At 41.8% G+C, this 26,458-nt stretch overlaps 1 protein-coding gene across 1 annotated transcript in view; it reads left to right on the plus strand.

Annotated features, from left to right (window-relative positions):
- The window catches only part of LGR5 (leucine rich repeat containing G protein-coupled receptor 5), a 123,450-nt gene that overhangs the window by 67,105 nt on the left and 29,887 nt on the right, over positions 1 to 26,458 (plus strand). The window contains exons 3-4 of the mRNA XM_008684389.2: positions 5,281 to 5,352; positions 13,925 to 13,996. Of these exons, the coding sequence (XP_008682611.2) occupies positions 5,281 to 5,352; positions 13,925 to 13,996 (144 nt within the window). The remainder of the gene's footprint in view (positions 1 to 5,280; positions 5,353 to 13,924; positions 13,997 to 26,458) is intronic.

The following is a 26,458-nucleotide window of genomic DNA, read 5'->3' on the forward strand; positions in this document are numbered from 1 at the left end:
TTCCTTATTAAGTTACATCTTATTATAGAAATGAAGATTTTGGAAGAGATATTCCCATGAAATAATTTTAGAAACAGGAAAAAAAAATCCAGCTCTCAGACAAATGGTATGTGGGTCTCCAGGGTTGGAACATAGTTGCCAGAGATTTGTTAGTTCAACTCATCACAGGAAAGATTTGTGTGCAGTTCTAATTATTCATGTATTCATTTGAAAGCCTTTTCCTCCCATAGTTTCTCTGTATTTAATTTTAGAATTACTAAAACTGTCCCGCATGGTAAAGAAATAAGAGAAGGATCCAATGATTTCCTTGAACTGCTGTTTTTCTCAATGAGATACATCTTCCGCCAGTCCAGCAAATAGCTAACAGCACATCATAAATTCCTTGAAGACAAACTCCCCTAATAACACAGGGTCGTGGTTGCACAGGTTAGTTCTGAATACAGACTCAAGGGCTCTGAAAGTCCTTGCCCAGAAAAGAAAAACAGTGTGTGAGACGTAAGCTATGCTTCAGCAAGTGTAACAGAAGAGTATCTGCCCTGACAATAATTTCAACTAATTAAATAAATAAATAAAAACTTTTTACTCCCTCCTTTTCATTTCCAAAGTCAACGTCTCAGGAACCATCACAGCTACGTGATGGCGACTGGACACATTAGCGGCAGGAAGAGTTAACATTCATCTTGAAAGCTCTGCCCTAGAACTCAGAAATGTGCTGGCGAGGTTAGGACCGCGAACTGGGATAGTTAGGGACTTTTTGGCAAAAATAACCGTTCTTAGTCAGCCGGGTCTGATTAGGTAAGTCCTACGTGATCATCAACCAAGCCTGAGTCTGTCTTAATTCAGTAAGCTGCTCTTTGTCACATACAGTTCGTTGCTTCAGGGCTACACGTAGTACTTTTGGGTAACGAGTCAAAAGACGGCGAGTTTTATGTAATATAACTATAAATGTAAAATGTTGCTCTTTTTTGGCCGCCTACGTGTCTCCCTGCCCCTACTAGGTTGCCAGGTTGGATTTTTCTTTCTTCTGCGCCAGATCCCACCACGCCCGGCCGCCTCTGCCAGGAGGGCAACGCCCCAGCATCCCCCCCCACCAGCTGCTCCGTTACCGCCTGTGCTTCCACTCCACTCTGCCCTGTAAAAGCGTCCATCAGAAGGACCACTTTATTTTTTTTTTTAAGATTTTATTTATTTATGTGTCAGAGAGAGAGGGCACACAAGCAGGGGGAGTGGCAGGTAGAGGGAGAAGCAAGCTTCCTGCTGAGCGGAGACCCCGATGCGGAACTCGATCCCAGGACTCTGGGATCATGACCCGAGCTGAAGGCAGACGCTTAACCGACTGAGCCACCCAGGCGTCCCCAGGAGGACCACTTTAAAACATAGGTCTGATCGCATCCCCTCTCCTGGCCAGAGTCCTTCCTGTGGCCTCCAGAGCCCTGCGTGAGGCGGCCCTGGACACCTCTCCACACTCCTCCCCTCCCAGCCTCTCCCTCCATCATTCCACTGGCCTCCTTGCAGCTTCCGGACCCCACCAGGCCCACTCCCACCGCAGGGCTCTTGCACGACGGTTCCCTTCACAGACATACCTGCATGTCTCAGGCCTCTGCTGAAACGCCCTCTCAGCAGACAGGCTTCCCTGCCCATCTGGTCTGAAAGACTAGCTACTGCCCTCCACATTGCTCTCGTGCCCTCGCCTTGATTGTTTTTTTCAGAGTCTGTTTTGTGTGGTGGTCTTCTTTTGTGTTTTCGTTAATGACCGGCTCTCCACATTAGAAAGTCACTCTGTGCAGTCAGGGCCTTTACCCATCTGGGGTTCCCTGCTGCGTCTCTGCACCGACGGCAGCACCCACACAGAGCAGGCCCTCTGTAAATACTTGTTGGATCTGCAAAGATTGCTTGAAGAAATGATAAAGTAAATGTCTTCCCACTTCAGCGTGACTGTTGGAAACAGCAGCATGCAATGGCTGTGAGCGTTCGGGGTGCCAGCAGCTAGCTCACGATTCAAGGACAAAAGGGAGAGAGAGAGAGAAGAGTGGATGCTGCTGCAGTTTGAAACAGTTTTGCAAACATGGCTCTTTGAGACCGGCATCTGGAAAGGTCTCTAGCAGTGGAGGGGTTTACTAGCCTCGTCAGCTTAATGATCCTTCAATCAGGGTCTTGTTTGCAGAGGGCAGCGAGGGATCCTACTGATGCTGTTATTCACCCAGAGCGGACATCGGGGTGAGGGAACAGCTCTGCTCCCTGAAGTCATCCAGGGGCTCGGGTTCCTTCTGGCTCTTTCGTTCTTCTTATTTTGCCTTCTTTGGAGTGTTCTCCACACCAGAATCATTAGTGCTGTCTCGCCAGTACCACTTCTGCAGGAATTTCCTGTAATAGACAAAATTGGGGATAAGCAGATTCCTTCTAAGGAGGTGACAGGAGTTTTCACACATCGCTTGTGATCACAGCCAGACTTGGTTATATTACCATGCTTAGATGCAAGGAAGGCTGGGAAGTGCCGTCTCTAGCTGGGTGACCATATACACTGCCAAAACTCTGGATGGGGGAACTATTCTAGAAGGAGGGGGCAATGGATGCTGGGGACAGTTAGTCGTCTCTACTCAAATGATTAGTTGGACACTTCTGGGGCAGCCTATTCTGTTTCAGACACTATGCAAGGCCCTATAACAGATACAGAGAGAATTCCCACTTTCAGGGGAATGTGTGTGACAAGACAGGTACATACTGTCACACAAAGTAGCCAGCAAACCCGTAGAGAGACCCAAAGTGCTACCTAAGTGGTTCAAAGTAGAGAGATTGCCCAGCAGTTAGGAAAGCTAAGAAATGAAATTGCTTCGAGAGACAAGAAGGGAGAGGAGGGAGAACATTTTAGATAGAGCAAAGGGCCGGGAGGGAGATGGTGGACGGCACGTCTAAGAAAAGCAAGCCTCCTAGTTTCGTCAAGCTACAGCATAGAACACAGATCTGGAAATTATGGAGAGGAAGCTGAGGACTTTGCATTTTTCATTTGGCATGCGACCTGGTGAAGGGTTTTGAATAGGGGAGTGATATAATCAGAGTTGGCTTTACAAAGACGATCAGCGGACACAGAATGTGAGTGGGCATAGGGAGGGATTCGATGTGGGACACTAGATAAAAGGCCAGTTGTGATAGTCTACAGGGGGTTTTCTATTAAGACAACTTTATAGGAAATAAACAAAACACCTCCGAAACCACCCTGGTTAAATATTAGCTGAATTACATGTTATTGACATACATTTATTGAATGCCTTATATGCTCTCGGCTAGTGGCCTTCAAACTCGTCTGACCATATACAGGAAGAAATCCATTTCTTCCCCTCAATCCAGTTTCACAAACATATTTCGAAACAAAGCTTTCATAAAATGAAATTTTCTACTGGAGTAGAAAATGCAGTCTGTTGTTTTTCTACTCTCTTTTTCTTTTTTTTTTTTTTTTAAGATTTTATTTATTTATTTGACAGAGATAGAGACAGCCAGCGAGAGAGGGAACACAAGCAGGGGCAGTGGGAGAGGAAGAAGCAGGCTCCCAGGGGAGGAGCCTGATGTGGGGCTCGATCCCATAACGCCGGGATCACGCCCTGAGCCGAAGGCAGACGCCCAACCGCTGTGCCACCCAGGTGCCCCTCTACTCTCTTTTTCTTAATTCTATTCCAAGCCACTAAATTTATTTACAGTTTGGGCACCACGAGGAAGGCAGGAGTACAACGTAAGAGCTTTATCTGAATCTTAATAAAATTACATTTGTTAAGAGAAGGAAAATAGGCACAATCACAAATACACCCAAGACGAAACAGAGAGCTCACAGAGTTTAGGAGCTAGAAGGGACCTGAGTACCTACCTTACCTTACCATTGCGTGTAATTCGTGAGAAAATGAAGCTCAGAGGTCTATACGGATTTAACAGCTCACAGCAAGTTGGTGCTGCAAATCCAAAATAGACAAACTTCTTGGCGGGTTCAAGTCTCTTGTTATATATTTTTAAATAAAATTAAATAAATAAGAGCAAAATTACAAAAATTGTGACATATTCTCATTCTAAGTCAACTTAATTTGGATTGAGCAAATCATGCTTTCTAGTACACACACCAAAAATGCTATTCAGAGGTGCTGCTTACAGGTAATATTTATTTCAATACTCCCCGCTTACTGTTGGTGGCGTGGACTAGCCCTGGAACACACATGTGACGTTGTATGCCGAATGGCGTATTTCAGTCCCGTCAGTGGAGCTCAGTGGAACTGAGTTGTCTTTTATTTGGAGACAATATCAAAATACCAATTTGAAGCTGCTCAGCCCTTCGGGAATAAACACTAGTCAGGTGGGCCCCTCCACCCTTTCCCGCCAACCTCCATCCCCATCAAGAAAACATGGAGGTGTCTTGATTCCCAGTTGTACCAACCCTTCTACAGTGTGAGCAGCTCCTTAAAAAGTTCTGTGGTCTTCTGAGTCACTGTGTTCTTGGATTGTCCATGTTGTGGAACCATCTAACACCTGAGGTTATGACTTTGGTGTGACTGCCGGAAAAGTACTGAACCCGGTGCTTTTGGTACCACACCTTGTCCATCTTTTTGCGGATGTTCTCACCTTGACTGTTTCCCTGTTAGAAAAATACTATACGCTCTTTAGATTTTACCAATAAATGATGTCAAAACTTTCCACTAAATAAACCATATTAATGTCTTTCATGCTATACACTCTTTATTGTTTTCAATTTTTTAAGGCATTGCTCAATTAAACCGTTGATTAAAGTACTCTACCCTTTTCCGATAGAGTTCGGAAAGAACTGACTGTGAGAGTCAGCGTTCTTATTTGCCAGATTTAGCAAGAAAGTTGGGTGTTTTGTGGGATAATTGCAACAGAAATATTCTTATGTTTGAGTATCTGATTTATTTATGCTTCTAAAGAATAATTGTAAAAATCATGCAACAATCACAGTTTGACATTACAACTTTTGAAGATTATTGTATGGCGCTAACTTTTGTATAAAATTTTTTAGAAAGGAGAGCTACATATATAGTCTAAACTATTAAATGATTTATTGTAAAATAGGTAATTTATTGTATTTCTTTGTAGGTACTTCTTTTGCCAGCTTTTTGATTAGAAATTTACAGAAGCTTTTCACAAAACAAGGCAAGACAAGGTTGTTTACAGTTGTTTTTGGCATTTGTGGTTTGAACAAAATTCTGTTGCATTTCTTAACAACTAAATGAATTCCACATGAAGAGAACTATTCTCACTGTCTCTCCTCTCCCTTGAAACCCACAGACGTCTTGCCGGAAACGCTTTGACATACATTCCCAAGGGAGCATTCGCTGGCCTTTACAGTCTTAAAGTTCTGTAAGTAAACGGGGTCTTATTTGTTGTATTTCTTTTTTCTTTGTTATATTTCTGATTTTAGTGTCAAGTGGATGTTAATTAACTCATAAAGACTGAATCCCTCCAATAAGCTATTTGGGGCCATAGGCTGATTTATTTAAATCCAAGTCTACCTTCCTTGGTACTGTAGGACCGCGTTATACCTGGCTGGATTCATGTGTGAAAAAAAGTCCATCTCTCCTATTCTAATTTAATGTCTAAAATTTCCTCTAGTGAAGCAACTTATCAACTCAGACTCTTAAGAGAGGATTTCCCCTCCCCCTCCTGTGTAATGATGTTGGGGACAGTTCCCTGAATCATTCTGATCACCAAGTGAGTAAATCATTAAGATGCTGAGAGGATGAGAGCACAGCCTCAAACCATTTGTCAAGCTTGTTTCTTTATAATGCTGAGTAAGGATTAACTTAAAAAAAAAAAAAACTACCAAGTTTATGTTCCACTTGTGAATAGAGAAAAGCCAAGTGCATAACAGATACACTGAGTCGTTATTTAATTGAGAACCGTTCATTCATTGAGACTTGTAAAAGTGCTTTCCTTATTAGTTAATATCCACCTTCCCAGGTTGTTCATCAGAAAACTCATTATTACTGAATACCTCCTTCTTCCAGTCCTATGGCTTAATTTTCTTTCACTTTATTCTGTACAGGAAAAAAAAATCACCTAGGTAGAGAAAATAGGTAACATAAGTCGAAAGTCATACCAGGAAAATTTTATCTCAGAGAATATCCTGATTTTACTTCGTTTCTTTGAGATAAAAGTTAGGAACTCTAAGAAGGCATTTGATATATTTCTCCTTAATGGAAAGTGGATTTCATTGACCTGAGGGATACATAGGCTATTAGAAAAGCAGTTTTATTTAAATTTAACATTTTGTTAAAAATCAAATTTAACAGCAGAACGAACCATTTGGTCTGCTTGCTTGGTTGAGTTTGGTCCCCCCACCCTTAACTTGTTTTGCTATTAGCCAGAAATATTTTCAAGTTGTCATATTACCAAATCCTAATGTTAATTCATTATGTGGTGAAATTCTGAGCTGTGGCACCAACTCTTTGATGTGCCTGTGTCTGCATGAACTCAGCAAAATACTTGGGACCATTCAAAACGCATCATAAATAAATGGAGTTTAGATAAGACAAATAAAAGGATGTTTTTTCCATGTAGAGATCTGTAGCACAAAGTCTTTTGGGTACTTGTTAAATAAATTACACTAGAATCAGTTATTTTAATTCACTTAACAAAATGTATTTTGGGTGTACTGAGCTAGAGAGAGAGAGAGAGTGTGTGTGTGTGCCTGTGTGTGTGTGGCATTGAACAGATGATTGCTAAAAATACAAAGATCGGGGGCGCCTGGGTGGCTCAGTCGTTAAGCGTCTGCCTTCAGCTCAGGGTGTGATCCCAGCGTTCTGGGATAGAGCCCCACATCAGGCTCCTCCGCTGGGAGTCTGCTTCTTCCTCTCCCACTCCCCCTGCCTGTGTTCCCTCTCTGGCTGGCTGTCTCTCTCTCTGTCAAATAAATAAAATCTTTAAAAAAAAAAAAAATACAAAGATCAGTAAGTATGGTCCATACCCTTGAAGAGTTTATAATGTAGTGATAGGTTGTGGGATCAGGATAGTAGGACAAAGACAAACAGCTCTCTGATTCATCTGAAAAGTGTGTCTAAAGATACATGCAGGACACTGTGGAACTCCAGAGGCTGGGAAACAGTCTGGTCTGATGGTTCAGATTTGGCTTCCTGTAAGAGATAGAAAGAGTCCTGGTCCCAGAGGTCCTGTGTGTCGTGTCAAAAATACATGGGCATGATCATGTTCTAGGCATGATGAGGAACCCAGGAAAAGTTGAAAGCACGGGAACGACAGTCTTGGACTCTGCAGTTCAGCTAGATCGCTGGCCACGTGAAGGGGGATTTAGAGGAGCAAGGCCCCTGCCAGGAGTTGAATTCACTCTTCCTTTTACTCTGCTGACTTAAACACTAATATTCAATGAGCAAATTCAATTGTCAAATTTTTTTTAAGATTGTATTATTTATTTGAGAAAGAGAGAGAGGAGAGAGAGAGAGAGAGAGCAGGCACAGATGGGCGGGAGGAGCAGAGGGAGAGGGAGAAGCAGGCTTCCCGCTGAGGAGGGAGCAGGATGCGGGACTCGATCCCAGGCCCCGGGGATCATGCTGTGAGCCGAAGACAGGTGCTTAACAGACTGCGCCACCCAGGCTGCCCCGAATTGTCCAATATTTTAAAAGTATTTTGGTAAGAGAGCAATGATTCTCAACCACAGTCGTTCTGCCTGCCGCAGAGTGTTTTGGAAATCGGTGGGGACGTCTTTGGTTTTCCAGATGATTGGCATGAAGTCAACTGTCCTGCGATGTGCTACTCAGCCTGGCATAAAGGATTCTCCTGCATCCAACCTGACTTCTGCTGTCCCTCCAGGCCAAATGTAAATCAATAATATTTTCATGCATAAGAATACTGAAAGGTTTCGCAAGAGGTTCTGCATAAGTCTAATGATTTGGACAGGAAAAGTTAAATGGAATAAATATATTCTCTTAAAATCATTGAAAATTCAGTTTGTGCATCCTGTCTGTTTCAGGTATTGTATGCTTTCTAACCACATATTCAGTTGAAAATCATGGTAGGGCGGTAGAATGACTTCAAAAACCACCCAGAAAAATTAAAGATACGTAACGGTAGAGGTGTAAAACTTCTTTAATTGCCGTTAAATTAGCAAAGATGAAACGTAAGGATCAGGCTGTCATCGAACTTCATTAGCAGAGATTGTTTAATAAATACTTTATATTTTGGCCTTTAAAAAATTTTGGAGAACAGTCATAAAAATCTATGTTGTGACGATTATGTAATGATTTATTTGTTTGGGGGTGACCTGTTGCTTTTTTAATCTTGCTCTTCCACCATCCAGCCGTGTCTACCACCCAACGACTATGAAGGCAATATTGTGACATTTCTTTTTCCAATTGGACTTCAATTCCCCGTTGCCTATAAGCTCTCCAGGACCTCTTGAAGTGTCGGAGAATAAATGCTTGCCTCAGTGTGTGACGGAGCTGTAAGATAGGATAAATGTTCACTGTGATATTTCAACCCTATCTTGTCCTAGCCGAGAATTATTTTGACACTACTCTATCTGTAAGGAAGTCGTTTGTGAAAATATCCATGCTCATTTGCGAGAGTATAACACTTCCTGATTTGCTCCCCTACAACATCTAAAATTTGTCTTAGCGTGTTATCTTTATTTAGTTTAATAAAGGTTGTTTCCTTCTTTTCCATATAAGTATAGTCTGTTATCTGTCTTAACTCTGTTTCTTCTAGTATCCATCTAGACCTCTAATCTCATTTCCCTGTTCTTGTCCAGAATAGCTTCTGATCATGGGGTTTCTCTCGTGCCCAACCTTATTCATTAAAAGGAGAGGCAAACATCTGACTCATTCATAAAGACGTCTGCCATCTGAACATCATGTGTGTAACGATACATGTATCACTTTTTTATAAATTTATATTATTTGTCCTTCATCATATAGTTAAGGCAATACATTATATTGACTTTTTTCTTCAAAATGAGCTGTGTAAATAGGCTATACTTTTATGAATTTTATCTAAATATACTAGATGGGGCATTATAAAATATTTGGTATTGAAGGGAGAATTGGGTCCAGTAGGGTTGAGACCACAATGCTAGAGGTAAAATGTGGAACAAGACAGCCTGTTTCTATGCTCACGGCAACTCTTTCCAATGTTTCATAAAGTCCGAAAGTCATTGGAAGAAAGAAATAACCGATTACAGTATAGCATGGTAAGAAAGGTAATATAAAAATTATATTCATCTGGGTCCCTGACCAGCACAGAGAGGGTAAGGAGGGCATTTGATTAAAAAAAAAGAGAGAGAGAGAATAGTAATCCGGTCCATTAAGAAAAGGAAGATAGCAATAGCCCTCCTTGCTAGGACTCTGTTATATCTGAAATCTTGCTACTATGAACTCTGAGAGATCACTAATATTTCAGATTACCCCTGTATAGTGGTCTCATAAAAAAAATAAGTTATTGGTTCTGTATTGCAAAATACCCAGTCCAGTGGAATTCCAAAGCAGGCTCTCTTCAACCAAGGTTCATTTTCTCTTGTAAGCCATTGAGTCAAGGAATGGCTTCTCATCCTGCCCCCGGCACCAGAGCCAAAGCCACGTGGAGGTGATGAGTAAAACTAACCAGGGAAAAGTACAAGTAGCCAAAATTCTCTCATTCCCACGTAGACTTACAACAGAGTCCCAGCAGTCACTTGATATCTAAACACAGAACAATTAGGCAGAAGGAGTACCAAAGGGTCAAGCCATCGACTGTGATGAAGTCCCCTTGTAACATATGATTTCATCTCCCTCCGCTGTGCTTTACCTGTTCTCAATTAGCCCTGTTGGCAAAAAGGATAACCAAACATTGTGTTTTTAAGAAGCATGGGATGCTATAGGAAATAATGAATATTTTTAAATTTTAAATAACTTAAATATATTTAGATTTTTAATACATTTAAAAATAAATTTTAAAGCATTTTTTAAATTTTAAAATCAGGGAAAGAAATTAAGAAAATATACAACCATCCTTTGTCTCTAGAGAAAGTGTTTTATTTTCTTTTCTCACCCATATGCAAATAATAAAAACTAATCTAAAAGTGCCTAAACCCAAATTCAGATTCCGGTGCTTTCTGTGTATATTCCATGCACTGAATAAAGGAGTATTTGCAAAAGAAATCAGCAGCCATGTTGTGAATGCTTTCTGTTTCAATTGCACTCCGTAGTGCTATAAAGCCTTTAATTGTTTTGTCTCCCGCTAGGATATCTTAAACAAAAACAGAATTTTCTAATTGACTCACTGGAGACCTATAAGGATATAATGGAGATAACTTGCTCTTGTTTTGTCATTTAAAAGTAATTAAACAGAAGTTATTTTAGGAAGAGATCAGAACTTAAGTGATTTTTTTTATTATATTTTTGGTATTTTACTGGTAGAAGTTGTTCAAAAATTAAATTGCTGAGAGGTAGTTCAGGAGTAGTTTAAAAATTATCATTAGCAAAGCTCACTTAAGTTCTGTTTTCCAAAACCAGATATATAAAACTTTGGGGAGAGTTTGCAACTATTTAATGAAGGAAAACCATCTGAATATCTCTTATCCTCTACTCCAAGTTTCCAATTTTTTAGGAAGTCCACATTTTAATAGTTTCACTGTTTGGTTACCATAGCATAGAAGGACTATTCAATAAATACTTTATAGAATAATATATTACCTACAAAGTTTAGACATCAATTAAGTCCATTATCTGTGGCTTACCATCATTTAAATTTATCACTCAATTAGTGAGTGACTTAGGAAACATCTCTGTGGAGTTAAAATTATATAATATATTAAGACTACTTAGAAAAGTGTAAAATAAACTAGAAATGTAAAATCTTAATATTCAAGTAAATTATGCAAAATATGGAATTCGAGCTACAATTTTCCCAATTCCTTAACAGGTATGTGAAGTGTGAGATCTTCCTAAAACTTGACTTTGCTCCAAAGGAACCAATACATTTGACACTCTCTGACTTATGAAATGTTAATTGAATTCAAGTTTAATAATGAAATTATTTCAGTAAACTATTTGGAATACAAGTGACATAATTCTATTCTTTATTAAACAGAATCTCAGACATAATAAGAAGAGTATAAATGTTATGACCTCTAAGTATTTTTCATGTCTTATTTGTATATGAACTCATATTTGTATATATGAAAGTGTTATAAACACCTTCATATTTTAATCCTCAAACATCTTATCAACCAGATGATCTTATTCTATTCCCATTATACAGATAAATGACCAAGGGTCAGGGAGATTAAATGGTTTGCTCCGTAAGACTCAAAACTTAGGCCTTATCTCCAAGTTCAATGTAGCCGCAAGTTTCGGTGAAAATATGCTACCAGAAACCACTTGGTGTAGCACAGGGCGATTCTCAGCGTGTGGCACCTTGCCCTTCAGCACCAGTATCATCTGGAAGTCGGTTAGAAATGCACGTTCTCTGGCTCCTACCCAGACGTACTAAACCAGAAACTTTGCGGGTGGGGCCCAGCAAGCTGGGTTTTAACAAGACTTTCAGTGGAGTCTGATGAACCCTGAAGTCTGAGAACCACTAGAACAGATTTTTTTTTTTGCCCATTTTATTTTCTAGTTAATGAAAATGTCATATCCTGTACCATCTCATGATAATGTTAGTTTCGACAAGGAGTCTATCAATTCATACAAAAAGGGCCGACCTTTATGGAATGCTTGCCACGCATCAGGGATTGTTCTGTGTACGTTCACTCATGGGATCATCACAGTAAGCCCTCGGGTGGGTATTGTTATTGGTCACTGAGATGTGGAGAAATCGGATGATTTCCCCGAGGCCACACTGCTAGTGGCAGGGAAGAGGTAGACAGATTCGAGAACCCATACTCTTACCCATACCTTAATCATACCACACACCATACAACCTGAGAATCTGGACATTCAGCAAATATGCCTCAAGAGAATGCTGCAAGGTGCAGTGGAACGTTCATCGAGTTTGGAGTTAGACATACCTGGGGCTGGATCCCAACTAGTCATCTCATGAAAAGAAACTTCCATGTGGAGAGGAGAGAACCAGGCATGTTGTTTCAGAGACCCAAATGTAAGCTTGTAACCTCATAAGCAGAAATATTTCTGTAAAATGTCTGCTTTCCTAAAATAGTCTTCTGCCTCTGGCTTACATAGACCATGAAATACAGGGGAAATGGCTGCAAAATTATGGTGTTATAAACATTTATGAATAAGATAGCAAAATACAAGGAATCTAATGGGAATTTTTTTTCCTTGCTATTTCCCTACTAGCAATGATACGTTTTTATTTCATTGTTACCAGGTGTTTCTATTCTGTAGTCCTCATGTTCTGAAAAGAACAGTGGAATCCGGGTCAGCAAAAGTGCAATACTTCACAAAAAGAATCTAATTTCTATTAAAATATGACCACACACACAAGAAGAGAGAAGATTTTTAATAGCCTCCTGCTGTAACCATATTTCCATTTTGTCTAATTTATATAGTCAGCAGAGTGATCCTTTAAAAACATAAATAAAACAAGTGTTGGTGAGGATGTGGAGAAAGGGGAACACTTGTACACTGTTGGTGGGGTAGTCAATCGGAACAGCCTCTGGGGAAAACAGTATGGAGGTTCCTCAGAAATTAAAAACAGAAATACCACATGTTCCAATAATTCCACTATTGGGTATTCACCCAAAGAAAACAAAAACACTAATTTGAAAAGATATATGCACCCCTGTCTCTATTGCAGCATTATTTACAATAGCCAAGATATGAAAGCAACCCAAGTGTCCATCAATAGATGAATGGATAAGGAGTGTGTGTGTGTGTGTGTGTGTGTGTGTGAGAGAGAGAGAGAGAGAGGGAGGGAGGGAGGGAGGGAGGAAGGAAGGGAGAGAATATTATGCAGCCGTGAAAAAGATGAGATCGTGCCATTTGAGACCCCATAGATAGACTTAGAGAGTATTATGCTAAGTGAAATAAATCAGACTGACAAAGACAAATACCACATGATTCCACTCATAAGTGGAATCTGAAAAAAATGAATAAACAAACAAAAAGCAGAATCAGACCTGTGAATACAGAGGACAAACTGATGACTGCCAGAGGCGGGTGGTGGGTGGAGATGGTAAGCAAAGCCAGTGAAGGGGAGTAGGAGGTACTGGCTTCCAGTAGTGGGATGAATAAGTTGCAGGAATGAAAGCAGAGCGTAAGGAATACAGTCAGTGATATTGTAACAGTGACGTACGGGGACAGAGGGTCGCTACACTTGTGATGAACATAGCATAATGTAGAAACTTGTACACCTGAAACTAATGTTACATTGTATGTCAACTATACTCAAATTTTAAAAAAGGAAAAAAACATAGATAAGATCATATTATTCCCTACATAAACCCTTCAACAAGAGTTTCTCATCACACTTAAAGCCTCACTGTGGCCTGTGGCAAGTGAGATGGCCTCAGTTTCTCCCAGCCTCTTGCTCTCGCTCACTCCTCCTCACAAGTGATCCTTTGCTGCTCCTTGAATGGGGCAAACAAGCTCCAGCCTCTGGGCCTTTGCATATACTCCTCCCTCTTCTCAGAAATTCTTTGCAGACGTTCACAGGATTTGCTCCATGACTCCATTCTGCTTTCCACTCAAGTATCTTCCCTGACCACCTTTAAAATAAAAATCTCACCTCTTGTGGCCATCCAACCCAAATCCATGTTTTGTTTTTTATTCATAGTACCCATCACTTGTCCGATGTTATGGAAGCATCCATTAATTTTTCATTGTCTTTCAGTCCACACAGGAACTTAAGCTCCCCAAGGGCCAAGACTTGGTCTGACGCTCTGTTTCCCTGACGCCTAGAACGGTGCCTGACACTGCTATGGCCAGTTATTATTAATTATTGTGGACCTTCTTTAACGTTTTTCTTCGTTTGTTTTCATGCGCAGTATGCTGCAGAATAACCACCTAAGACAGGTACCGACGGAAGCTCTGCAGAATTTGCGAAGCCTTCAGTCCCTGTAAGTATCAGTCGCGAATGTTCTCAGGATCAGTGTGGGAAGGAGCACTGAAATGTCCAAATGACCATTTTAATAAACTCCTTCGTTGGGGGACCATACCTAAATAAGTTGCAAATGAGACTTTTCGTTAGAGCAACAATCCTTCCAATCCTCATTAAACAATATGTGTGGGAGGGCCCAGTGTTGGAGTTTGGAGTTTCGGGTCAGGCACTCAGTCACAGCACCTGCAGTGAAAAGCCTCTTCGATATGCTGGTATCACAGGACAGAACATCCAGGATCTTGCCCTGCCTTCCCCTATAATATTTTAGTTCCGGGGCTCAAATCAGAAATAATGCTTTCTCCTTTTATCTAGAAAAAGGAGTGTCACAATCTAGACATCTTGGCATTTTCAATTTATTCTGTTTTTAGATGATCTGAACTGCCTTGTAGTAAAATATTTGCTGGGTCCAATAAAGATTTAAATTTTAAAGTTCTGTGTGTTTATCAGGGGTCCTCCTATCCGTCAACTAAGATCTAACGGTATGTCTTAAAGCCTTACGGCACAACTCCCCATCGCCACACACAGACATACAAACATACTCACAGACAATCCCACAGACACACTCACACATACCTCGGATTCACACACAGACATACCCACAGACATAACGTAGGGGTGGTGTTATTATTCCTTATTCTGAACACACAAGTTTCCTGTCAGGAGTTTCCACTCTTCGTTGATTTAGAATCTCTGAGTAAATAAAAATTAGTTATTTCTCACAAAAAGCTGGGTGTTTTAGAGCTTGGAGTGTAAGGTGTAGGCAATTGTTTACAGTGACTATTTGGCAAGACTATGCCACGAGCCGTTGGTTAGTAAATCTTCATCTCATCGGAATGTATAAGGGTTTACAATATATTGCGTGATTTCCAGTACATGCGTGTGTAATATCTCCTTTTATCTTACTTAAACCAGAAGTCCTCATCTGTCAAACAAAATACTGGTTTCTGGTCTAGAATGATGAGGGAGATAGATGCATAAAAAGGCCAAATAAATATTGCAGACTCTCGCTGAAAAGTATTATAAAGAATCCATCGGTTAATAATTGGGGCGCCTGGGTGGCTCAGTTGGTCGAGCATCCAACTCTTGATTTTGGCTCAGGTCACGATCTCAGGGTTGTGACATCGAGCCCTATGTCGGGCTCCACCCTCAGAGGGGAGTCTGGTTAAGACTCTCTCTCTCTCTCCTTCTCCCTCTGCCCCTCCCCTTCTCCCTCTCAAAAAAAGGAAAGAAAGAAAAAAGGAATCCATCAGTTAATAATTACATATAGTTTGCTTAATGCCTTTTACTGAGGTGATACAAGAGAAGGAGGAATGTGAGATTGAAGATGATACTTTCCTCCTTTGATCTTTTTTTTCCCCAATGAAAGCAAATCTGTGCTTGAGACCATTTTAAGCTTTTTAGTCCAGTCAAACAAAGTGACTTCCTAGGTTTTCACGGGCCTATAGATAAACAAGCCCACAAGGGCCCCTTTGTGGCCTGGGACAGGTCTGTTGCATTTTGAGGGGCTCCCTAAAGCCATCACAGTATCACTCCCCCTTTGTTGCACCAGCGTTTTCCTGAAGGAAAGAAGCAGTCAGAGAGGCCAGGCGCTCTCAAGTGGGGCTGTCTGTGTAAGGGCACAGGGTCTGGGGGCTGCACTGAAAAACGAGATAATGGCAGTGGCCAATGGGAACTTTAAACAGCTGTGAGGCAGAAGATACAAGGATAAGAGTTTGTAACCAAAAGCCACTATCAGCTGAAAGAAGATCACAAACAGAACACACAGAAGTGAACTCTAGAGAAAGAGAAAACCATGAATCTTTTGTTCACGCAAACTGGGTGGTGCCTGTCTGATAAAGGTGTTCAGATTTGGTTTCTTACCTTCTCGATATTTACTGTTCACCAGGTGTCTCTTGCATTATGGTTTCTGATTCACAAAAAACAATTGTCTTTGAAACCTTATAAGTATGCGTCCCCTGTGAAAAAGCCAAGGGTTAACTTTCTGTTACGATGGTTATGTCATCGAGATAGACACTCGGCCCCCAGTGCTCGCTGAATTTTATCGGCCGGCTGTGTAATGTTTGTCCAGCGGTCCCTTTGCCCGGAGCACAGACGGACCCGTGCGAGGTGCTGATTGTTGGCAGTGCGTGCTATCACGCCACATCGTCTCACATCCTCTGTGCTGCTTCAACACCAGAATGAAGATTTGGCAGAAAGTATCATGAACATAGACTGCGCCACCAACCACACAGACACTGTATTGTACCAGCTGAAGGGGCCCCCCGACCGGGTTTGCAGGTTGGGGCCACAGCGAGCCCTTCTAAAGTTTTACTGTTGTCCCAGATTCAAGGTGCTTAATAGTACCTCTCCTGTTTCCATTAAGCGGATCCAAAAACGAAAGCATTAGTTTTGAGAGGAGTGGTCATTACACACATACATTTCCTATCCACTCTCCATTCATTTCCCTTCGAGCTGCTTCGTGTAGATGTGAATAACAAAGAGATTGACACCTGTCTTCTCCACGCTGCCCGCACCCGGCAGGCCTCCACTCAGTCCCGAGGCTCTTCTTGCACTGCAGTCAAGCCCTTAGCCTGTCCTTCAGCCCTTCTGCTCACGGTTCCTCTTTTTTCTCTCTCCGGAAGTCACTCGATTTCTCTTCACTTGGTTCTTTTCTTTGTGTTATACATTTGCGCTCTAAGCGGCGCTCGGCATTCCACGGGAGCCGTGAGCGCATCAGCCCTGTGCCTGCCCGGCCTTGTCATTTCCAAGGGGGGCTTCTCAACCCTGAATGCAAAGAAGAATCATCCGGAGAGGCCCGAAGCCTGAGGCTTCACTCTCCGAGTGTTTTCTAACTGGTTCGATTATAACATGAAGTGCTTTTTAAATGAGAATTGGGAAGACCAGTGTCCTGCAGCATTCCTGCAGGTGTTGGGCAGATACTCTCCTGAACCATTTTCAAACCTGAAATCATAAGATCCAAACTTTGCATTCCAGGATGAACTCATAATGTCCTTAGAATATGAAATAAGAGTCAGTGGTTGCATTGTTTGTGTTTAATTGAAATAGCTCACTTCTGCCTATTAATTCTATGGACAGTCTGGGGCCAATAAAGTTAGGAGACCACACGCTGTGTGTTACCCTGCGAACCAAATGTGTTCATCCCAGCACCGGCACCCCTGAGACCTCCGGAGCGCTGGGCCTCATCTCTGTCTCACTTAATCAAAACCTTCATTTTAACAAAACCCTCAGGGGATTGGTGTGGCCACTGCATTTGAGAAATGAACATTTTTATTGTTCTATGACAGTAGCAAGTGGTCTACAAACCAAAAGTGGCTGATAACTACTGAAATCGATCTTAGGTATACTTTGCACCACCGTATTGATTTGGCTGCATTGACTATAGTTTAAGAAACTTGATAGGCTAAAATTGGTAACATTGCTGTGAGCAAGGAACGAATTGGACTCTTGTTTCAAGAGATGTAATTTTCATTTATTTTATATAAACAAAAGTTATTTGGCTTTGTTCGTAATGAAAGCACATTAAATAGGCACATTTGTGTTCTTGTAACCCTCTCCTGATGCTTACAAGTCGCTTACATAAAGAGCAAGAGGTCAAGCCCGTGTGCCAGAGCCCGGTAGCCCAGAGCCTGCCCCTGTACAATGTGTCCATTTGCTCCTGACACGGTAATGACTGCCCAGACACCAGTTGGCTTTTTTGTAATGTAATCAAATATAACTTAATTTCCTTTCTGTTTTTTTGGAAGGGAATAGGAAATGTAATCAGAATTCACAATGAGTTGTATTTCACCAAGAAACTTTTGGCATAATAGTCATTTGAGGACCGGGTTCAGATTACAGTGATTTGATGGAGACTGGAAACTTAACCCTCCCATGCCCTCACACCTTTGTGTTTGTAGTTAAGAAATCGGTCTCTGGAAAAAAAAATCACTGCTTCATTTGTGGACAGTCGTTAATGACGTTCAGTCATCTCACTGTTATCAGTGAAGTCCAAGGTGATCAAAGAGAATGATGTATTCATGTTTGTCCAGTATTATTGAATACATGTCAGTTTTCATTCCAAGTTTGCACTAGAGAAACCAATTGGGTTGGTACATAGAAAATAAGAGAATTAGACGTATCTTTAGTGTTGTCTCTATTCTCCAATCAGCTGATGTTCATCTTCAGAGTAAAAGACATTGTTTTAAAACCGAAGAAGAACATAAAACTCCTGCCTGGAACAGGATCTGCCCGCGCATCTTGTGATCTCAGCGTCAGGGCTGCGGACTCCACCCCTGAACCCTGGGAAATGTTAGTAGCTTCATTCATTGTGGGGTTTTGCTGATAACAGTCCTAAAAGAGAGTAAGCGAGAGGAAGATGAGGAGGAATAGGCAGGACTCACTGTGCTGAGCGGAAAGTCAGGCAAGCCTAGAACCAGCCAGTTTTCTCCCTCTAATATCCAGGAGCCTATTTGGTTTCAGACCCTAGACAAAGAATGGGAAGGAAGTAACAAAAGACAAGGTGGTGTAAGCAGACAAAAAGAAAGCAGAGTGAGGTAACCAAGAGGATAAGTTTAAAAGATCAAAGGGGTTAAAAAAAAAAAACACAATGGTTTTAGTATTAGTGACGTTATTCCTTTCACTAAAAGAGTCTCCGGAAAGAGAAATTACAAGCTTACACAATAAAAATGCATGTTCGATAAATAAAAATTTGGTTTAACATGTTTTTTCACCAAGTGCCAGCATATCAAGTATGTCTTGGAATGGGAGTGGACTTAGACGGTCTAGAGGCCAAGTGTTTTGTCTGTTGCCCTGGTAGGAGTTCACTTCATAGAATCATGTGCAAAGCGGTACCCAATGAATTGTTATGAGGACAAGTTTTCCCTGTCTCCCTCCCCCCATTTAAACAGGAGACGAAAACTATTTTCAAAGGTAAAGCCCTTCCCATGCAATGTTTATAGCAAGTCAGAGCACAGTCCTCAGAATCGTATATGAAAGAGAACGTGAATACTTAATGCCAGACCCCTGCACGAGGGTTTCTTACAGCAGGTTATTCGCCAGCGCCCTGATCAAACCCCATATAGGGACAGTCCTATCAGGTAGATAAATAAGCAAGAACATAGATGTTGTCCCTGAGAAGTCAAATACCACTTTTCTCAGTCTTGTGATGAGAAATGAAGGTTCCCTTTGGAAAGTAGGTTAAACTCTTTGGAGAAGCTAAAGGGATGACACCAATGGGAAGGTTCATTGTGAAGGGAGCAAAACATTTCCCCCTCTTCGGGGCAGGTGATGTCTGGAAGGAGTTGTAAAAAGGCACATGAAGAAGCAGTAAAGCATGGGAACACTGCCAGGACGAAATCAGAAACACCCACGGTGTTCAAACGCCTGTGGTTATAAAAGCAGCAGCCCCTGCTATTTATGAAGTGCTTTTACCTAGAAAGTTCCCCGCATCTTCAAAGCAGCCTCCCGAGGCTGAGATGATCCTTTCTTCAGTGAGGAGGAGGCAAAAAGCTCAAAGAGGTTCGATGACCTCCTCAAGGTCATATGGCTAGTAATGGAGTCAGTCAGGCTAGGGGTGAGTCTGGGAGAAGAGCTCTGGTCTTTTTAGCTCCAAAATCTGCCCATTTTACCACCACGCTATCTTGCCCCCCTCCAAAATCCACAGCTGAGAATGGGCACACAGCAGGTGCAGTAATGTGAGGGAAAGGAGCCTGACAGAACCCCACCTTCCCTCTAGACCTATGTTGTGAGGGTTTACAAAGAGAAAGAAACTAGTAACGCTGCAGGACAGAAGTAAATAAGTTGAAGAAGGGATGAGAACAGTATTATTAAAGAGTGGGCCAGTCAACCTTTTTGTAGTGTTTCCCTATGCATTCGGTTGTCTGTTCCCTCATTACCTGTGAGCTAGAATTTGTCTCCACTTTCTTGATAAGGAAACTATGTAAGAAAAGGGTGTCTTGTCCCTATTGCAAAGGTGAAAGTTGATTAGACAAAGACAAGAGGGAAGAACATTCCAGACGAGGAAAGTATGTTGCACCACCTTGTAGTGGATAGGGGAGAGATGCAGGGGATTAGTACATCAGGGAACAGAAGCAAGGTCCGTGAGGCTGAAGCAGGAAGAGAGAGTGAGGTGGAAGAAGTACAAGAGGAGTTTAGCAAGGCAGGTGGGGTCAGGCACCTTGAAAGCCATTTGAGACATGCCAAGGATTTTAGTCTTCATTGTAAAAGCAGTGGGAATCCACTGGAGGCGTTTAGGCAGGAAAGGGCATGATCTGATCTGTGTTACTGGAACAGTCTAGGAGGGAAAGGAGAGCTTTGTCAGGATTGGGTCAGTGGAGATGGTGAAAGGGAAATGGATTTGAGAAATCTTTAGATGAAGTTACCGGTATTTGGTAATGAATTGGTGATGACGAAAGGAGGAGGAGGAGGTGTCAAGGATGATTCCTTCATTTCTGGTTTCTATAACCGTGTGCTTAATGAAACCCATCACTGAGACAAGATAGAGGGCTACAATTGGGGAAAATAGGGGGGGACATAATGAGTTTGGTCTTGAACGTGTGTGTTTGTGGAGGAACAACTAAGAAATGTCACATAGACAGCTTGAAATCTAGAGTTGGATCTCAAAGAAAAGTAGAATTTAGGTTAGGTCCTCCCACCATACATTTCCCTTCGCCTGACACCTCACTGTAACAATTTGATTGTCTGACTACACTTTAGAAAACATGCTCCGTAAATGCTGGCTCAACATGTTCAGGAAACAGTCTCCATGTCTACCTGGTTTGCTGCTAGCTTTGTTAGCTCTCCAGCACCAGGAGCAAGACCTGCAGAAAACACACCCAAGAAATAGTTATTCAATTTACTGACATCTGCTCGGGATCAGCTAATCTCCCCAGTTTGACTGTAGCCCATATTCACTGATCTCCCTGGCTCCACACTCTTTTCTCTGTGCCTGGCTTTTTCCACCAGCCCTTCCTGAGCTGAGAGTTGGACCCCAATGGTTTCTTCAGGGATTTTGGAGTCAATCTGTCTGCAAGATTTAGTTTTCCATTGTCTTAGCTGAGGACTCTCGCTCTAAGAATTCAAGAGTTCAGGGCACACTGGTGGTTGCCAGATGGTCGAGGGGGTTGGTGGGGGTGGGGATGGGCAAAATAAGTGAAAGGGATTAAGAGGGACAAATTTCCAGTTATAAAATAAATAAGTCACGGAGGTGAAAAGTACAGTGTAGGAAATGTAATCAGTAATATTGTAATAACGTGGTATGGTGACAGATGGTGACTACAACTTACGGTGGTGAGCATTGAGTCATGTGTAGAACTGTTGAATCACTATGTCGTACACCCGAAACTAATATAGCATTTTATGTCAACTATTACCGCAATAATATATATTTTTCTTAAAAGGAGTAGGGTTCGGGGAAGAACCATAATGCTGTCCTGTAGGGCTGATGAGATTCAGGCAGGAAGTAGGAGATGCTCGTGAAGGCAAGGCCCAGAAGTCCTGTGGGAAGGAGCTAAGAAGAGACAGCTTGACTGGGACCGAGAAATAAGAGAAAAGTGTGGCTAGATAAGGTGGATGGTGAACTTTGAGTATCAGATGGGAAGTTTGGGTTTGAAGGGACGGTAATGTAGCAGAACCATGGATTCCTACCAGGGGAATGCCATAGAGCGCAGTTGGAGGGAGATTAATCTGGCAGCAGTCTACAGGATTAATTGAAGAGATAAGAGATCAAAGGCAAAAGGACCAGCTCACAGACTGTTGCAGTAATGCAGGTGTTAAGAGATAAGAGGCTTAACTAGACAGTGGAAGTGGAGAGTTTTGGAGATAAAGATAAGTAGAGCGGACTTGGTGAATGATTGGCTGGAAGGCTATGGAAGATTCAAAAAATGAGCCCCAGATTTCAAACCCTGATGGTACTTGGGGCACAAATGGTGCTTTTGGCCACAAAAAAAAAAAAAAAAAAAACCCTTTGTTTTCTATGGAGAAAAATGAAACTGAAGAAGTCAATGCTTATGTTACTCATCTCCCTGTTACAAAATTCACAGCAGCAATGACCTCTGAGAAACTGAGTGATGTCATGTAAATTGATTTTAAAATACATTTCTCACTGAAGTCTTGCACTCTCCAATGATGCTGGAGGGACAGAGGTTTCGTTCATGTAGCTGTTAGTCAAGCCCACTGACTAGGCTCTGAATTACTGTTCTTCGGCGAGCCTGTAGACTTCATCTCTCCCCACTCTGCAGAGATGAAAAAACTGTGTTACCTTTTCAGAGGTAAGTTTAAGGCAATAATTCTTCCTCCTGGTTTACATGAAGTTTACCAATGAATAAGATGGAGAACAGAAAGGTAGAAGCAGAAATTCTCATGTAAACAATCACGCTGCTTAGATGAATTCATACGCTTCATGTCTTCCTAGCATATGGATGGGACGTTTCGTTAAAAGGTAGAATCCCACACTGTGGCCACTCCATAAACATTAAATAACAATAATAACCATAAAAATGACTCATATGATTATGAAGAATTCCTGTAAATCAGCCTGAATCCAATCTATAAGAATGCATATAGGGGCGCCTGGGTGGCTCAGTTGTTAAGCGTCTGCCTTCGGCTCAGGGAGTGATCCCGGCGTTCTGGGATTGAGCCCCACATCAGGCTCCCTGCTCCATTGGGAGCCTGCTTCTTCCTCTCCCACTCCCTGCTTGTGTTCCCTCTCTCGCTGGCTGTCTCTCTCTCTGTCGAATGAATAAATAAAATCTTTAAAAAAAAAAAAAAGAATGCATATAGATTAAATTCTGTCCCAATAGTATTATTATAATCTGAGAAATTCCATTTCCAGTGATCCCCTGCTTCCAGTGCAATGCAATTGCCAAGCAGTCAAATGTCACCTTAACAAGTGCTTCGGATACCTTGTCAAACTGTATTACATACAAGCTTGGAAGGACGTGGTTTTCATTTCACAGCCAAAGCAAGATAATAATTGAATATGCTTTCATTTTTCAAAGTTTTATAAATGAACTAAAGGATGGTGCTCTTTTGACTCTTCATGAGTTGTTCAAAATGGTCTTACAAGATGTATAGGTCTATGTACAAGCGAGTTGGTCATTTCTTTAAAACTTATAAAGAAAAAATGCTCATCCAAATATAAAACAGAAATGTCAGCGATGAAAATGCTATGCTTCGTAATGCTGTTTACTGAAAGAATCCCCATAAATTATATTATACCTGCAGCTGCAACATTCTTCACACCTTTGACTTTTTTTTTCTCAAGTCATCTATGTTAATAATTGACATCATTACGGTCATCTCAGATAGGGAATTAGCCAAGATCTATGGCTTATCTTTTGACTAACGCTTTCTTCCTTGTAGTGAATGGCTTATCAAAGACATTCTCAAACAAAGATACAAGTCTGTGTGATACATTGGCAAGGTATCATATATGAGATATATGTAAAGGGCCTTTTTCTGGAAAAACAATAGCAAGAATGATCTCATAGCTTCTCTAATCCCTGCAATAATGCCATTATAAATCAAAAATTCCTTTCAGGAGTATGGAACAGATTGGCAAAATGTTTCTGCTAAAAGAGAAAACATGTAAAATTAAGCTTTTACACATGAAAGTATTACGGAAAAAATCTTTAGACAGGAGGTAAGAAAATGAGCTTTCTAAGTTTTGGGGAGATTGTTTGTCTTATTTGGTTTTTTGCCATTGCCTGACATAAAAGATTGATTGTTTTTGCCTGTTACCATCTACGTCCTCATCACAAAGGACACACTGATATTGCAGAACTGCAGTCACAGCGAACAGGCAGTTTTACTTTGTTTTTAGTTTGCATAATACTGGGTAACATTCATCCCCGCTCTTGCATGGTCCCCATCTGCCCAGTCGCCCAGGATGGAACCTGGAGCCACCGTCGCTTCCTTGCCTCCCCGCTGTGGCCAGAGCTGACAAGTTACCACCTTCTGTCGGGCCCACTTATTTAGCAATCCTCATATGGGGCCTTCCTGTCCATTTCCACACTTGTTTCAGGGTCTCGTCTTTTCTCACCCTCCTGACTGCAGCTGCCCTGGTCACTTACTTTCCCACCAGTCCCTCTGCACGTTGCTATCAGAGAGAGCTTTCTACAGCACAGCTATTATCAGGGTACCCAGCCCAGAGAAACAATTTGATGCAGATTTTGAAGGTGATTTGGAGGAGAATGGGACATGGCTGGTAGGTGGATAACCCAGAAATCTTCTGAGCGTAGCTATCCAGACTCTAGGTGCGTACCTTGGATACTCAAAAGTATCGAAGCCTGTCAGGGTGACCTGGATGGCCCTGACAAGTTTCCAGTGGTGAGGAGAGACATCCCCAGGTCCATGAGGGATAGTCCCGTTGGCCAAGCACTTTGTGCAGCAGAATCCCTTCCGTAATTATGCAGTCCTCCAACCTCAAGCTCTCCCTCCTGAGAGGGACTTATTTCAGCATATGCCCCAAAGTCATGACAGAACCATTTCTCATCGGTGGTAGTCCTCGAGGTAACATGGCCCAGACTCCTACTTGATGAAAATTCGCTTCTTGCACCAGGTGATGTCATAGTTTTCCTCAGCCATGTTAGCCTTTGGGGCCTTTTTGGACCTTTGCTGGCCTAAACACTCCCGGTAGCTACTGTACTTACATATGAAGGATTACGGTGAGGAGAAAGTCAGCAGTCCTGCCAGCCCATATGACCCCCTCAAAAAATGTCAATCTCTGTTAGAGAGATTTGAAATTACAAAGGGCTAAGGACCCTCAGGAAAAATTAAAGAAACTTTCATCAGGGGCAGGGAGAGGAATGATATCACTTCCTAAATGTGAGGATTTTTCTCAAGTAATAACACCTATCATTTGTAGAGTGCTTTACTGTTCACAAGACACTTGCAGATGTGTTTTCTCATTTAATTCCCATAGCAATTCTGTGATACGATTCTGTTTTACAGATATGAGAATGGACCCTCATAGAAATTAATTCATGTGCCTCCAAATCTCAGAATTAATAACTGACAGACTCTTGACTCAGTGTGTCTTACTTTTTCTAATTAAGTGCACTTTTCAGTTACCCTCTGCCCATGATGTAAGTGGTGTATGACCTAGAAAGTAGGGTAAAATCTCTGTCAGTTTGCTCTAAGTTACAAGTCACGGAAGGAGCATAAGATGGGCGCCATTTTCTATATGGTGATTACTTTGCAGAATGCCTTTCAAGATCATAATTAAGAGGTTTAGTATCTAAAAGGCGAGGGCGCCACTCCCATTGTTAGTGGTTTATTTTGCTCCCCCTGACAGTGTGCAGGTTTTGTGCTACTTCTGCCACGTTAGGGTTAGACGCTTACATGCCAAGGTCACCGGTAGGAATTGTCTCTGCGAATGTGCTGTCTGTCCCATGTCACTGCTTCTCCTTTGCCTTCGGAATAAAGACAAGACGTTCTATTCAGTAATGTATCGGGAACAAACTTTTCGGGATCCTAGACGCGCACATGCAGGCACATTCATGTAATTGTGATGCTGAAGGCTGAAAAGGAAGGGTAACTTCTGGTCAGTCTAACTGCAGGCACCTCTTAGTTATTTCTGTCGTGAGGGATGGAAGAAGTAGCATTTTTCAGAACCACAATTCACCGACAACGTAGTACTCCTTTTAGCCAACTTTTGACTCAGGCGAAGTTTGAGTTTACTTCTTTTTTTCTGAAAGTCAAAAAAAACAAAAATACAAACTGTTAACCAGCCTCAAGTAATAATAATTTTAAATCATGAAGGTGATTTATAGTTTGTTATATTCATTCCTTTAATCGTATCGTAAAACAATCTTATAAAATAGAGAAGTGTTACCCCCATTTTACAGGTGTGAAGGCTGAGGTCTGTTGACTTGGCCATGGTCACACAGCTACTATATACTGACTTGGACCTGACATTTCTCGTCCCAAATCTCTGCACTAATTCAGATTCTAAGCTGCCTACACACACGCGCACACGTACACGTGTGCACAAGCATGGGCACGCACCCTTTGTGACTTGGTATGAAATAGAAATGATAACAAACAGTTAAAAAAGTGGAACCACATAACGTGGTTATTTTTGTTGTCCCTGATAATATTCTAGAACCGCATTTTCTTTTTTTTTTTTTTTTAAGATTTTATTTATTAATTTGACAGAGAGAAACAGCCAGCGAGAGAGGGAACACAGGCAGGGCGAGTGGGAGAGGAAGAAGCAGGCTCCCAGTGGAGGAGCCTGATGTGGGGCTCGATCCCATAACGCCGGGATCACGCCCTGAGCCGAAGGCAGATGCTTAACGACTGCGCCACCCAGGCGCCCCTAGAACCGCATTTTCATGTGTGTACGCTGTAGTGATGTTTTTCTTACACACCACTACTTAAATATTGCCTTTTCCAAGCCTGTGAGTAGAAAATGCCCAGCTGCCCCAAAAGACTGGATTGACAC

This window comes from Ursus maritimus, unplaced genomic scaffold (genome assembly GCF_017311325.1).
Source record: "Ursus maritimus isolate PB19 unplaced genomic scaffold, ASM1731132v1 scaffold_21, whole genome shotgun sequence".
Classification (NCBI taxonomy): domain Eukaryota; kingdom Metazoa; phylum Chordata; class Mammalia; order Carnivora; family Ursidae; genus Ursus; species Ursus maritimus.